Raw genomic sequence first — 13,711 nt, 5'->3', positions numbered from 1 at the left:
AATGCCAGTGGCTCTGGGCTGCGTGGAAGGCTGTGTGAGTCGCATTTCTCAATGTCTTGCCTAACGATGGCAGTTGTTACACTCCCTATAGCTCCCTCCTTCCATTGTACCCACTCAGAGTTGGATTTCAGTATGGACCAATGATAAACTGATGTAGCCCATAAAAGAGGAGAGGGGGAAAAAAAACACAAACAAACAAAAAGTCCCAAATAAACATGTGATGGTGAGGCTAGGTTGATTTTTTTTTTTTAAACGTTCCTAAATTATGTTTTGATCAAAAATAAATCAGGTTCATCTTTTACTTCCCTTACTCCTCCAGTACCTTCACCACCTTTTACTGTCTGTGTAACTTACTTGCTTGTGCATGTACTGTGGCAGACGTTCCCCCTCTGTGTTGCCTGTGCCATAACACTACCTTACCTTAGGTGAGCCTGATGAATAAGGGAGCGCCAGGGAAATGTGTGTGTTTGTGCTGCCTTTAAAAGCGGGTGTTTTGCTGTTTCAATCCAGTGCAAGCTGTGTATGTGGAATATATTAACAAAAAAAATAATCTGAAAGGGTTCTGACATGATTTGCTTTTATGAGAAAATTATCACAGGTAAGAAGACAGCATATGCTTTCTTTGCTTAGGTTACATTTGTGGAGGGACCTACCAGTGAGTCTCTTGTTGCCACTTTCCTTCATGTTTTCAGTAAAAGACTGATTTTTCCCTTCCTTTTTTCCCTTTTGCACCTTCTTTTTCCTTGACTTCAGTTTACATAGCAGCCTTGCCAGCTGTGCTGCATCCAAGCTGGTTTTGCAAACAAACCCCAAGCAATTTCAGGGTGTGGTGAACATGGGGATCAGCCAAAGAAAAGCAGCATGACTGATCTGACCAAGTGATGGTGTGCAGGGGGAGAAGGAGCAGTACTCGAAACCCAATTGCCAATGAAGCATTTCCTGGCAGGGGGTCATTTTCTCTTCTTCCTACCATGGCACAGCCATTGCCCTCACTGTGGTTTACCAAGAGGCACAAATGACCCTTCTTTACCCAGCAAAACTGAAGTAGAGGGTTCCTTACAGTGTGGAAATGGTTGAAACTGTCATCCTGAATATCTGGGACTTCTCCTTGTACAGGCAGACTTTGTGGGTTTCTTCTAGGGTTTGCAGTTTAGCTCTTGCAGCCTAGTTTCCCTCTTTTCTTCCTTGATTTTGTAGGTGGCACACCACTTCTTGCCCTCCTGCTCCTCACAGCTGGTAGGAGAATCCAGAAATGCTAGCAGCTGAGAACAATGGCACTCAGACTTGGGGTGTGAACACTCGATTTTAGGATGGCAGGTCCCCAAAAGCTGTGCAGAAAGCCTCATTTTGGCCACCTGCTCTACAAACCCATATGTAGTATCTAACTGGAAATCCTCAAGTACCCAGTCTCGCAGGGTGCTTCGTGCAGGAGTGACAGCTATCGTTTTTGTGCCTCATTTGTTTAAGTGAGCATTTATTATTCTCAGATGACAGTGACTTAATGGCAGTTTTTAACAGCTCAACTTATATAATCCTCCTGGTTTTCTTTCTGCTCAGCAAAACAGAATTCTTCCATTTAGAGATGACAGACGAAGTAAATCAATTGAAGAGAGAGAAGAGGAGTATCAGAGAGTGAGGGAGAGAATATTTGCACAAGATGTGAGTAGTTGTTTTAATTGCCTCTTTAGTGCCATACCTTCGCCCGGTAGTCAGACAGTCTTGCCCCCCTCCTACAACAACACTGCAGTTGGGCTTGCCTTGTGGAGCTGAAGGTGACAGGGAAAGCAGATTAGTGCAGAGGGTCCAAGAGGAATTTAAAAGGTGTGGAGATTGGCTTATGGAGAATGAGGTGATGAGAGTTGCAGGGAGAAGGGTAGAGGAGGGATCAGGCCCAGCATGTTGTCTGGGGAGTGCTTATCCTGTTTCTCTGAATGTTCATTTTGTCTAGGTTTACTTCTTGTTTCCTTCTCTTTTGCTAACCAAAGAGCAGTGATTTAAATGGACACTCCCAATAATTTCAAATAGCTGTGTTATTTTATGTTTCATTTGAAATAAAGTGTCCTTTCACAAAGCCTCCTTATGGTTTTTGTTTCTTCGGACCAGCGCTGTAAGCCAAGACACTGAGAACAAAGAAAAGGCAGAGTTTAAACATGAAGTTGCACTGTTTTTTTGAAATGACTGATTAAAGAACTGTATTTCTGCCATCAGAAAGTTGGTCATGCTGTTGATGATTATATTCTGAAAGGAATAAAATGAAACAGACATCTTAATTCTTGCCCTTACAAAAAAATCAGAACTTGCAAAGCTAGGTAGTTTTCTAGAGGAAAACATTTAAATGTGAAACATCTGTCAGCAATACCTGATGTTCCTGAAAAAAAGAAGAAAATCATAATTTGCTATAATACTGTAATTTTTTTATCTCGCATCTCAGTGGCAGTTCTGCCACTTAGAAATATGGGAATAAACCCAATTAAAACTGTTTTTGAAAATCATATTTGGCAGTGTCCTTTTAAATTAAAACTGTTCATATGTTGCAGGGCTAATAGTATTTATTATTTGGATTTGGAATTGCACACATCCATGTTATTTTTCTTTAGCAGAATACTCTGTATATTTTTAAGGTGTGTGTTGTGTCACTTGTGTTAAGTAATTTTGCTTTTTAGTAAATAGCTAGCTACATCTGTTTTTAGCTTCACTTCTTATTTCTTGACCGAGACAATTCCAGTGAAAGCAGAGGCCCATCAGTTTATGTTTTGCTTTCAGCATGTGGATCTGTCAACGTCTATACATGGTATAGACTTACCAAGTTATTATAAAGCTGCAAAAGCTTCTTTGCAACCTCTTTCTTATATGAAATTTTGGGAGTTTGGCAAATTAAAAAGGAGCTTGTGCAACACCAAAAAAATCTTTGTTTTGAAGCAGAATTCAGATGAAACAAAATGTTAAAAAAATATGGACAGACATTGCCAAAACAGTGCTGTTTCTATCACAAGCAGCATCTAGAAATGCCAGGCTGAGAAACAGAGGTGTCTGGGAAAGTGTTGTGAAACGGCTCCACAATGTATTGCTGCTGTTGTCTTTAGATATTTGAATTTTAAAAACAGGCAAGCAGTGAGCATTTTAATTGCCCACAGCAGTAGATTGTTGTGGTCCATTGGGTTAGCGTCTTCGAGTGGCAGGACCTAAGTAACAGTGTGGTTTGTGGCAGGCATTTTAAATGGATTGGGAGTGAGCATTTTTTAAGATGAGCAATGTTAGATATCTCTCCCTCTCTCTCTCATATCCACTCATTTGCTCTCTCTCTCTGCAATTGCAGGTGTTAGTGAGCATCATAGTGCAGTTAATTTCAGCAAGCTGTACAATTAATATTATCAGGAATATATTTCTTAGCTAAGCTTTTTTTGAGTGGTGCACTCCTTACAGATACAAGGTGTTTTTAGGATGATGCCTTACGAATGCAAGGTGTTTTAAGATGATGTCAGTGGTTGTGGTGGTGGACAATGTTTTTTCCCCCAATTTTAGTAAAGAGAGAAATGGCTTCCTATTATAGATAGTCATTTACTGCACATATGACTGAAGTTTTAATGCCCTCTGCAATCATTAATTAATCCAGTCTTCCCCAGGTTTACGTGAGGTAGATAGCTAAGCCTTGTCACCCTGTAAATTACAGAAGGTAGAAAGAGAGTCAGGAAAGGATTAATCAAGTGGTATTTTTATTGCCTCTATACTGTTTTCACTGCTGTAGTCAAGCCTTTATCAGTGCCTTGCTTATGAACCTTAGGAAATGGATTATAGATACTTCACTTTTAATTGGAGTATGCATGAAGAGAGCTTGCATGAAGTCTCCAAAGAGCAGCCATGAAGGTCTAGATTACTGCCATAACTTGTTGCATTGGACACCCCCTCTCTAAACATGTTTGAGGTACCCAAAACTCTTTAGATAACATATCAGCCCAAGAGTCAGAACTTTGAACAGAATTTAGGAGGAAAAGGTAGTCTGGTTACAGGGGCAAAAAATTCTATGCATGTTTCAAATGCTGTGAAAAATGTCTTAACCTGGACCCCACATACCAACAAAGCTGACTTGTCCTTCCTTTGATCTTGCAGTACTCTCGTGCACCAGCTCTCTTCATTTCCAAGTGGGAAGGTTTTAGCAAAATAAATATGTTCATGAGTAATGCCATCATTGTGATAGTCCTTATGATGATTAGTCTGATATTAGTCAGTTTAAATTATACTTTCTGGCAAGTTTTCCATCTGCCGTGTTGGCTATCATAAATTTTGACAAGGAGAGCTGGAGGTTTTAATGAATCCTGTCATAGCAAGGAGTCATAGCAAGTGACAGGGATTGAGAAGCATGTTAATGTCATACCTTAATAAAAGGATAGGTGAAGAAATAAATAGTTAATAAATCGTTCCAGCTCACTGAAATAAGAACTATAAAGTGCACCTCAAATTTTTCAGGCTGCTAAGAGTAAGACAGTGCTGCCTGAACTCTGTTATGCCCAAAGCTGTTTTCAAGGTTACTTTTTAACTGCAAAACCTACAACTTTTCTTTTTAAAACATGTTTCTATTGGAAACTTAGTTTTACAACAATTTATGAACTTTATAGCCAAGTGCACTGGAGCAGAGGACCTGGAGTACCTGGGTCTTGCAGAGAGATTTCTTGTCTGAACTGCTTTAGTTGCCTTTAGGAAATTGTAAAGTAATTGTCCCAGAAATACAAAGAACAACTTAAAGGAATAAAAAAAATTATCTCATGGTATTTCCATGTGTGTAGATTTAACAGAGAATCTCAAATGAGGGCATGAATGATACACGATGTTTGGCTTTTAAGCCTGCAGAAAATTGATTTTAAAGACTAGCAATCAAATTACATGGGGGAAATTTCATTCTTCAAGTTTAACGCAGTGTATAACTTCATGAACCAGAATCATACTAGGAACACAGTGTTCATAAATGTATTCTCTGGGAATCATTGTGCATTCACTGAAAAATGTAGATGTTTTCTTACTTACACAAATGGTAGAATTGCCCATGGTACACATGGAATTTATTAAAGGAAATACACCATGCTTTTTATTTTTTGTTGTTAATTGTAATGGCTATTTTTGACTAAGGAGTGTATTCTAAAGAACCAGATCCTTTAGATAAAGTAAGTCATGATTCCTCTACTTAAGAAAACACTGAGAATCTTTATCATAAAAAAAACCCAAAAGAAATACTTGAAGGGGTGGCTTCAGCCTGCCCTATCCTTCTAGTGTGAAAAGATTAGAATGAAGAAGGTATAAAATTAATAAAACAAATCAAAGGCACAACTGGTTTTGGCTACCATAAACCTGTAGGTACTAAAACTCCTATACTGCTGTACAGAACCTTTGTTTATGGCTGCAGATCAAGTAATAAGTATTAGTTGGAAGCCTGAGATTTATCACATCTTGTTAACTGACAAGAAAATTATTACCTGATGGTATCCACTGCAGGATATTACTGCATGTTAATAGTTATCTGTGTTGGCTAATGTAATTAAAAACATGAGCAGCAACACCCCGTATACCCAGTGCACTGGCAGAGTTGATGCACATTTTTCAGTTGAGACTTTAAAGGGTTCTTGGAAATTGGAAAAGTGAAATACTTATTTCGTAAATGACAATTAGTCATACAGAGCACCCTAATGGAAATCTTGCATGCAGAGGTCTCCAAGGAGGCTAATTTGTAGGTAATCTTACATAACTTTTTTCTTTTGTAGGTTTGTTGTCAGTGTGTTTGATGGGTATACAAAAGCCAAGTGTTCTAAGGAATTTTTTTTTCAACAGCTATGCTGTGTATTTCAGCTTTCCTGGTGCTTTAAATTGAGCATTATTGTTGCTATAGATCTGGAAAGTGAGTCCTGACCTTGTAGTAACTCAATTGCTATCCAGACTTGCTTAGCCATCTGATTTTTAGCAGTAAGAATAACGTAATAAAAAAGTGCCTGTCTTCTCTGCTTCTCAGCCTCACACCTGTATACTGAAAAATAGTTTCCAGGGACTGTGTAGCCCTTTGCCAGCATCGTCAGCCAGGAAAACAAATGGAGTTATTATGGACTCTGTCTTTAAGACTATAATGCAGTTGATAGCAGTTCCCATCAAGACACTGAAAAGGAAGCAGACCTTTCCATTTGCTTGATAAAATATAAATCCCAAATATTTATTCTGATTTACACTGCAATCTCTTTAAAAACTTCAAAAAATTAAATTAATCTAGACAGGCACATGCCCCTTTGCTTTTGTAACTTTGTGGGTACACAGACCAGTACTCTAAGCAAAGGTTTTTCTGTGAGAGTAGTTGTAATGCTGCTTTGGAATCTGTCTGCAGTGAAGTCAATGCAAAGATGCCCATCATGGCACCTCAAGATGAAGACATGTCCCCACAGTTGGTGTTGTACAAGCCCATGGGTGATTTCACTATGCTTTTGTGGGTAGTTAGACTATGCTGAAATCTGCACAGCTATATTTGTTAATGAAACCTGGTGAGTAAGGTACATAAAACAAGAGAAGATGCAATGTTGTAGGTGTACGAAGGATCCCAGTGGTTTTAGATGAAACAGTTTTTGTCTTCTCTCAGCCTGGGGTGAAACTTTAGGTCTACTGTAGTTGGTGGATTTTGGTCCCTGGTGATGGAGAACTTGCTCCTGGTGTCCTGAGGCTTTGTGCTAAGGAGAGATGCACTTGCCACTCATGCAGCCGAGAGCCTTGCAAGTTTAGCAGGAGTGCAGGGTGGAAGCTTGCCTGGGAAGCCCACGGAGCTGTCAGATATTCTCTGATGTGGATTCTGGGTGGGTGAATTACAGCTTTAATGAGAAATTGCATTGCCGTCTCAGGGATGAATTCCTTGCTTTTGTAAATTGGCTGTGGTGCCAATGGAAAACTTTGTCCAGGCATCTGGTGGAGCACTAAGAATGAGCAGGGTGTTGCTTCTAGTGTTGGCCAGCACTCTTTTGAGTAGGTCATTTAGCTCACCCTTGTCAAAACAAACATCCAAAATCTGTGCATATCCCATACCATTCAAATTTGACACAGCTAATGATGGCATTTCATTATTCTTTGAGCTGAATCCCATTGTTACAGAAGTAATGGGCATGATCTCTGATGCCCTCCTCCCTTTGCCTGCCTTTTGTTTAAATTCAGTGCAAGCACTGACTATTCTTTCTTCTGTACCTCACTGAGATATAATCCAGTGACAGCTATGAGGCATTTTGTGTAGTGAACATGAAATAGGAGGGAAATGAAAAAATCAAAGAGGGAGAATTATTCATGGAAAATTGAGTACAGCTTCATTTCTCTGCAAAAAAATTAAGTAATGCTAAAAGAATTATACAGATGCCCATAGGATTTACTTCTTCTGAGCCCTTCACCTTTTTTGGAATCTAAGTCCTCCAGCAGGGAACCTTTTTGTGATAGACTGTGATTGGTATTAATATTATTATTAAGAAGGTTATTATCATTTTATATCTCAGTGTTCCCTCTCCAACTGTAAAATGCGAAATCACACACTATTTCTAAGAACTGCAGTAGCTTCTCTCCCTTTGAGGAACTTTGTCAATTCTGCATGTTTTCCTTCTATTTGTCCTTTCTATCTGCAGCTCTGTGCTGTCCTGCAGTCTTACTTTGACGTGGTAGGGCAGACCAATGGAACCTTATATTATGCAGGAAAAATGGGTTTTCCCTTCAACTTGCCAGTATTTTGCACATACTACCTTCTTCAAATCCCACAACTGAGAAGTTTCAGTTTGTTTCCAAACTGAGACCCCTCCTTGGCAATGTGTTGTAATGCATGGAATTTATTTTACTGGCCTGACCTTATTCTTGACCTTTTCTCCCCTCTTGTCTTCTGCAAATGCAAATGATGCATGAATTGAAATCCCCTTAAGCCTGAGCAGAGGAGGTAATTCTAAAATCAAGAAGAAATTGGAACAGCAGAGCATATCTAGAACGTCTGATACAATGCCTTTTTTATTTTTCAGTCAGTTTGCTCCCAGGAAAACCTTTTTGTGGAAAACAGGTAAAAAATAGCTTGTGTGTGTGTGTGTGTTAAATTTAGCTGTTTCTCTTATTATTTTATCTATCTATAGTTCTATAGTCGTTTATCCTAATGTGAAGACTGTTGAGCAAATTTTTAATCCATATTATCTGAAGTGGTTTTATGCTTTAAGAGGGAGTAAAAGAGATTGCCTTGCCATATGGTATCTGAGCAGATAAGGTGTTACTATTGCTGCTTTCCTGAGGCTTTACATTTCAATTTAAAAAGCAGATTGTGCGAAAGAAGGGGAACCCACCTAAGCTTTCATTTCAAATGACCATTCTGTCTCTGGGGTGCCTTTAGAATTTAACTTGTTGATCTTTAAAAAGCACTCTAGCAGTGGCTGGATGATGGTATTTATGAAACATCAGACTTGTGTTTCTGTTGTTTAACCTGCTCTCCTGTGGGGCTGAGCAGCAATGCTGACATTACTTGTTGCTTTTGAAGGCTCTCAAGTTCCCCAGGCTGAGTCTGCTTTACTGCTGCAGTGTAGTAATGAGACGGTGATATCTGAGCCCACTGTTACTTAGCATTACTGTGTGATAGTTCTTGTGAATGTTATTTTTATTATGTTAAATCCACTTAAAGGGAAGAATAAACTGTTTTTAAGAATCTATGAAGTGTTGGCTCCATAACAACCATAAGTTGCTTAACTGTATTGAAAATCTTAAAAACTGTGCTGCCATAAGGATTTTAACCAAAACTGGGAATTTCACTGGTGAGTGCTTGGGCAGTGCTGGCCTGAGTCTGTCCTGTGAAGGTTTTAGAACTGTTTACCACTCCCTTGAAGAAGGGGAAGCTATCTGTGACACTATTTTGTTCTCTGTCCATCCTTACACCTGTCAGATGTTCCCATAAAAGTTGACTCCACAGTAATGGTACAAACCAGCTTTTCCGATGGACAGTTCTGTAAGTGGAATGAGGGAGGGCTCTCAGGAGATCATAGGCACTGTTATCTAACCACCTTATATTCTGAGAGCCAAGGATATTTTCTCAACAGATTCTTCTGTGTTGTGACTATGGAGATATGTTTTATGAAAAAAAAATAAAAATTGCAACAGAGGAACCCAAAAAGCAAAAAAACCAGATGCTACCATAAACCTATTTTTCCCCTTTTAGGAAAGATTGGGACAACAAACATGACACGGTTGTTAATATTTCCAGGTCAGCATGAAAAGCCCTCAGAGGCTGTGCTGCTGAGGGTAGGGTGGGTACCTATATGGGATAAAACATGAACCCCATAGCCAGGCCTCCCCTGTGTAGGAGAATGTGACCAATTTTGGTATTTGCATGTGGTTTGCTGTGCTCAAAACCATGAGCTGACTGACCTGCTTTCTTGGTGTGAGGATGCATACCCAAGTGGAGACCAGTAAAAGGCCAGGTTGCAAATTGTACTGCCTGAACTGTTGCTGTCCTGAGGGAGGCTTCAGCTGCGTTCCTCAGAACACTGCTTTTTCTTGCTTCATGCCCTACAACCTTTGATCAGGTGAAGCACTTGAACTTGTACTTGGCTCCGCACACATGAGCAATCCTGTTGATTTGCTATGTTGAAAGTTAGGTATGGGTTTAAGTGCCTTGCCTTTCTTTTTTGTCAGAGAACCTGAGCATTTCTCTGAGCTGCAGAGACTTCCAAGTGACTTAGCAAGTACTTAAAATGACATATGCAGTATTTTGCTGGCTTGCATTTTTATGTTCTTATTAAGTTATATTTTTATGAATTTTCCTTTGGATGTGGATATATGGTTCCTTGGCTTCTGAGAATTACCTTGCTTGCGAACAGGAAATGCTAAATGACCTTCAACCTCCCTGGCTGATGTTTCTTATGTTCAGTTGACTGTGCTCAGTTATGGGAGAGGGAGGAGGGGGAAATTTTAACCTTGTTTTTTTAAACTGAATCTAGCACAAGTTGGAAGATGTTTCTAGAAATCTAATATAGATTTACAGATCAGATAAATTTGAATTACCATGTTTGTTAGCATAATCTTTCTTTTCATTTTTCAGTAGGCTGTTGGAAGACAGTAGCATATGCAATGATACCCATAAGAAAAGACAGCTGTTTAGGTTTGTATGAATTTATTTAATATTCATTTCCTAGTAACTTTCACTTGTGATTCTATCTGTGTCCTTGCCAAGGGAAACCTTGACAGGTATGTCATTTTTCTGGTTGGAAAGGAACATGGAGAATGTGTTCTATCCCACTCATCCCAGGCTCTCTGAATGCAGAGGTAACAAGAGGACCCTTTACTTTGGTTTTTTGGATCACTGTCTCAGGAACCATAGGAGATTTCCAGGTGCCCAGTTGCTCAGACTGCCGCAATTTGGAAGTGACTGTAACTGGTGGAAGCTTATTTTTGCTGGAGTGTATACAACAGGCACGTTTCATAGACTAGTGCCCAGACTGACCTTTTTTCCTTTTGTTGGTTTATTAAAAGCTGAAGTAATAGTACATTGAGGTGAAACTGATTGAAGTTCCATTAACCAAAGCAGCTATATTTTGAAACTTTTTCTCTGTGAACTTTGTCTTCCCAGCTCCAGTTCCTTCTGCCCAGAGAACATTCAGATGTATCCTATATCCCAAATAGCATCCCAAGCCACAGAATATCAATAAGAGTCAGTCCCTGTTTTCATGGAGGACATTTTTACCACTTGACACACTGGATCAGTAGAAGACCCAATCTGTTTGTGGCAGTGTTCTGTGGATCTTAGAAAGATTGTCTTCCCCCATCATGAGCTCTCACAGATTCAGTTCAGATCAACCAGAGTTGGACATGCCAAGTTGCTTTAGATGTCAGTCAGCTGCCACAAGTCTTAAGCAGAGCAGACAGAGGGAATGTGTGCTTTCAGAAGCATGTGCTTCATCCACTAAGGGATGGGGAGAGCTCTGCAGAAATAGGGTGATCACTAGATGTCTTTATGCATTGGGGTTTTCATATGTAGGAGTGACAGCTTGTGTCACTTCAAACCTATATTTATATTTATTTATAATACATAAATTTTCACTATGAGAAGAAAAGGAATATTTGATGTACAGTTGCTAACCCTGCATGTTATCACAGCAGCCACAGAGGAGATGGAGATATTGGACCAAATAAGGAACAGTGCTGGAGCATCTGCTTCTGCATCCCATGACCACAGGCAGCAGGCAAAAAAACATTTCTTCTTTCTTTGGGTGAGGCTTGATGATCTGAGAGTCAGGGAGCAGGCATGCAGGAGTAAGGAGGCATCTACACAGAGACACTCTTAATAAGTAATATCTGTTTGGGTTTGGGAAACTAAAAGAAATTTTGTGTAACCAAAAATTACAGAATACAAAAGCATTCCGTTTCTCTTCCTTTCTTCCTTTCTTCTCATATATAAATATGAGAGACTTGTTAATTTCTGAGCACAAGAGTACAAAAGAGTCTTTAAATAATATACTTTGGTATCTTTCTTTCCAATTAAATCTTAGGATGATTTATTTTCAAAATATTTTTTTGGGTTTTTTGTGTTGTTGCTTCTGTGCTGTTTCTCTTCATGACTTCCCACAGTCTGGATCTAGCAAAGGTCAACATGTTTATACTGCTGATGACATCTGTGAGAGGTTTGGTTCACAGGCAAGGAGTGCAACAGCCTGATCCTACCTTTGACACGCTGGTCCTTCATGTCCCAAGTGACACAGCCCAGCAGGTTCTCCAAATAAAAAGCAGGAGCTATGTTCACAGGGACAAAGGGGACAAAAAAAAATAGATACCGTCCCATCATTTTTGATTTGTAGAAAGAGCTTTGAGCCTGTAAGTTATCATACTGGAAAATAAGACAGAGGGGTGGAAAGTGTCTTCTGAAAGACTTCCAAAGACAGTGTTACGAGCATCACTTGGGATAACAGTCATGGTGCACTAAGCTGTTATAACATTCTGGTTTTGTCATTTTAGCAGTATAGTGTAAAAGCTCACCATAAATAAGCCAAATTCTCCTCCAAATTCTGGTCACAGTTTAGTGTGTTGTTACTCACGTTACACTTGGTGCTCTGCAACTGTTCGAGGACAGACAGCCTCTGCCCAGAGGTTCTCACAACTGTATGCAGAGGGGAAATAAAACAAACCAACTCATGCATCTCTAGATGGAGCATTAGCAGTGAAGAGTTCGGGGTCACATTGAGAGGACACATGTTTAGGGAAACTTTGGATGACCTCACAAAACTGATAATGACTGGGGACAAGGTGCAATAAAAATAAGGAGGATGGGTATGAAGACAAAGGTAGAGGGCAGGTGAGGTTGGTGAGAAAAACATCACAGGAGATGCACAGAAAAGTGAGAAGTAGTGAGGACTTTGCTGAGGGAAGAGAACCCTCAACAGACAACAGAAATGCTACATCAGTGCTGCCTGATAGTGCTATGTCAGCCACATCTGGTGAAGTGCTCTCAGGGAATGTGCAGAACGGGAACGGTGGTAAGTGCTGTGCATATAAAAAAGGTATAGGAGTGTTTACATGCTGAAGGTAGATGAGTATGGGGGTAAAATCCCCTGTTTCAAACATGATTTCATAAATGCAGAGTATTTCCTTTTTCTTTATTTAGATCGCTGCAGGGTACCCAAAGATAAACTCTGCTGTGACATGGTTTTATTTGTGTATAAGTCTTTGTTTCCTGATGTCTGTAGGGGTAATAGAGACAGCATCGGGAAGACATCTGGCAGTCGACAGAGCAGTACAGAGAATGAATTAAAGTGGGCAGACCACCAGAGGCCCTGGAGCAGCACAGACTCGGACAGCTCAAATCGAAATTTGAAGCCAGCCATAACAAAGACAGCCAGCTTTGGTGGGATAACCGTCCTGACAAGAGGAGATAGCTCATCAAGTAACAGAAGTACCGGCAAACTGTCTAAAACAGGTAGCTAGTACTGTATTGGGTTCATAGTGCTTCCTGTTATGTGATAATAAATGGCTGTACTGGTACTTGTCTGAGTACAGTATATCACAGAATGGTTTGGGTTGGAAGGGACCTTCAGAGAACATGTAGTCTCAACCCTATGGTTGAAGTAGGTGGTGAAATACATAAACAGCTGTATTTCCTGTACATGGGAGATATGTATGTCCATCTATAGGTACTAGTATCTGGGTACCTGGTATTGACTTTTTAGGAACCAAGAAAAAAGCATGGTGCCCGAGGTTTGCAAATCATAGGAGAGGTAGGCTTTTCTTGGAGTACAGTATATGCACACCCTGTTTGAACACCATCTGCACTTGCAGCAAGAAAAGGTGGCAGTCCTTTCAGAGAAAGCACAGATTTTAACTTTTTATTTATCTTAATATTTTTAAGTTGTGAATAGTTAAATGTCATATATTTGATGAGAAATCCAAGAATATTTTGTTGTCCTTGCTAAAATGCAGACCATCTGTATCTTGGAGAACAGCCTTGCCTTGCTGCTGGCAGATGAGGCTATGGTGGAAGCAGGCAGAAGTGGTGGATTCAAAGAGGTCCCACAATCTCTCCATTTCTTTGTTTAGTTCCCATTAAATGAAAGCACCATTTAAGCAGACTATGAACCGGTGGGAATTCTGCATTTATTTGCATTAACTTTACGAGTACATTAACATATGAGTGAGTCACAGGGTCTGGATCTAAGTAATTTCAAGCTATGCCATTAAGCTACTCATTATACTTTAGTGT

The 13,711-nt window shown here is 39.8% G+C and overlaps 1 protein-coding gene across 16 annotated transcripts in view; it reads left to right on the top strand.

The window, feature by feature from the left end:
• The window catches only part of ARPP21 (cAMP regulated phosphoprotein 21), a 196,840-nt gene that overhangs the window by 118,448 nt on the left and 64,681 nt on the right, over positions 1-13,711 (top strand). For 12 of the 16 annotated variants that reach the window (XM_027656000.1, XM_027655989.1, XM_027655990.1 and 9 more), the window contains 4 exons: positions 1,558-1,659; positions 8,007-8,044; positions 10,064-10,123; positions 12,702-12,934. In XM_027656000.1, the coding sequence (XP_027511801.1) occupies positions 1,558-1,659; positions 8,007-8,044; positions 10,064-10,123; positions 12,702-12,934 (433 nt within the window). The remainder of the gene's footprint in view (positions 1-1,557; positions 1,660-8,006; positions 8,045-10,063; positions 10,124-12,701; positions 12,935-13,711) is intronic. The other 4 variants (XM_027656003.1, XM_027656005.1, XM_027656004.1 and 1 more) reach the window with 4 other exon arrangements.

This window comes from Corapipo altera, unplaced genomic scaffold (assembly GCF_003945725.1).
Source record: "Corapipo altera isolate COAL_440 unplaced genomic scaffold, ASM394572v1 59, whole genome shotgun sequence".
NCBI lineage: Eukaryota > Metazoa > Chordata > Aves > Passeriformes > Pipridae > Corapipo > Corapipo altera.
Note: the sequence above shows the minus strand (reverse complement) of the source record. Positions and strands in the feature narration are given on the sequence as shown.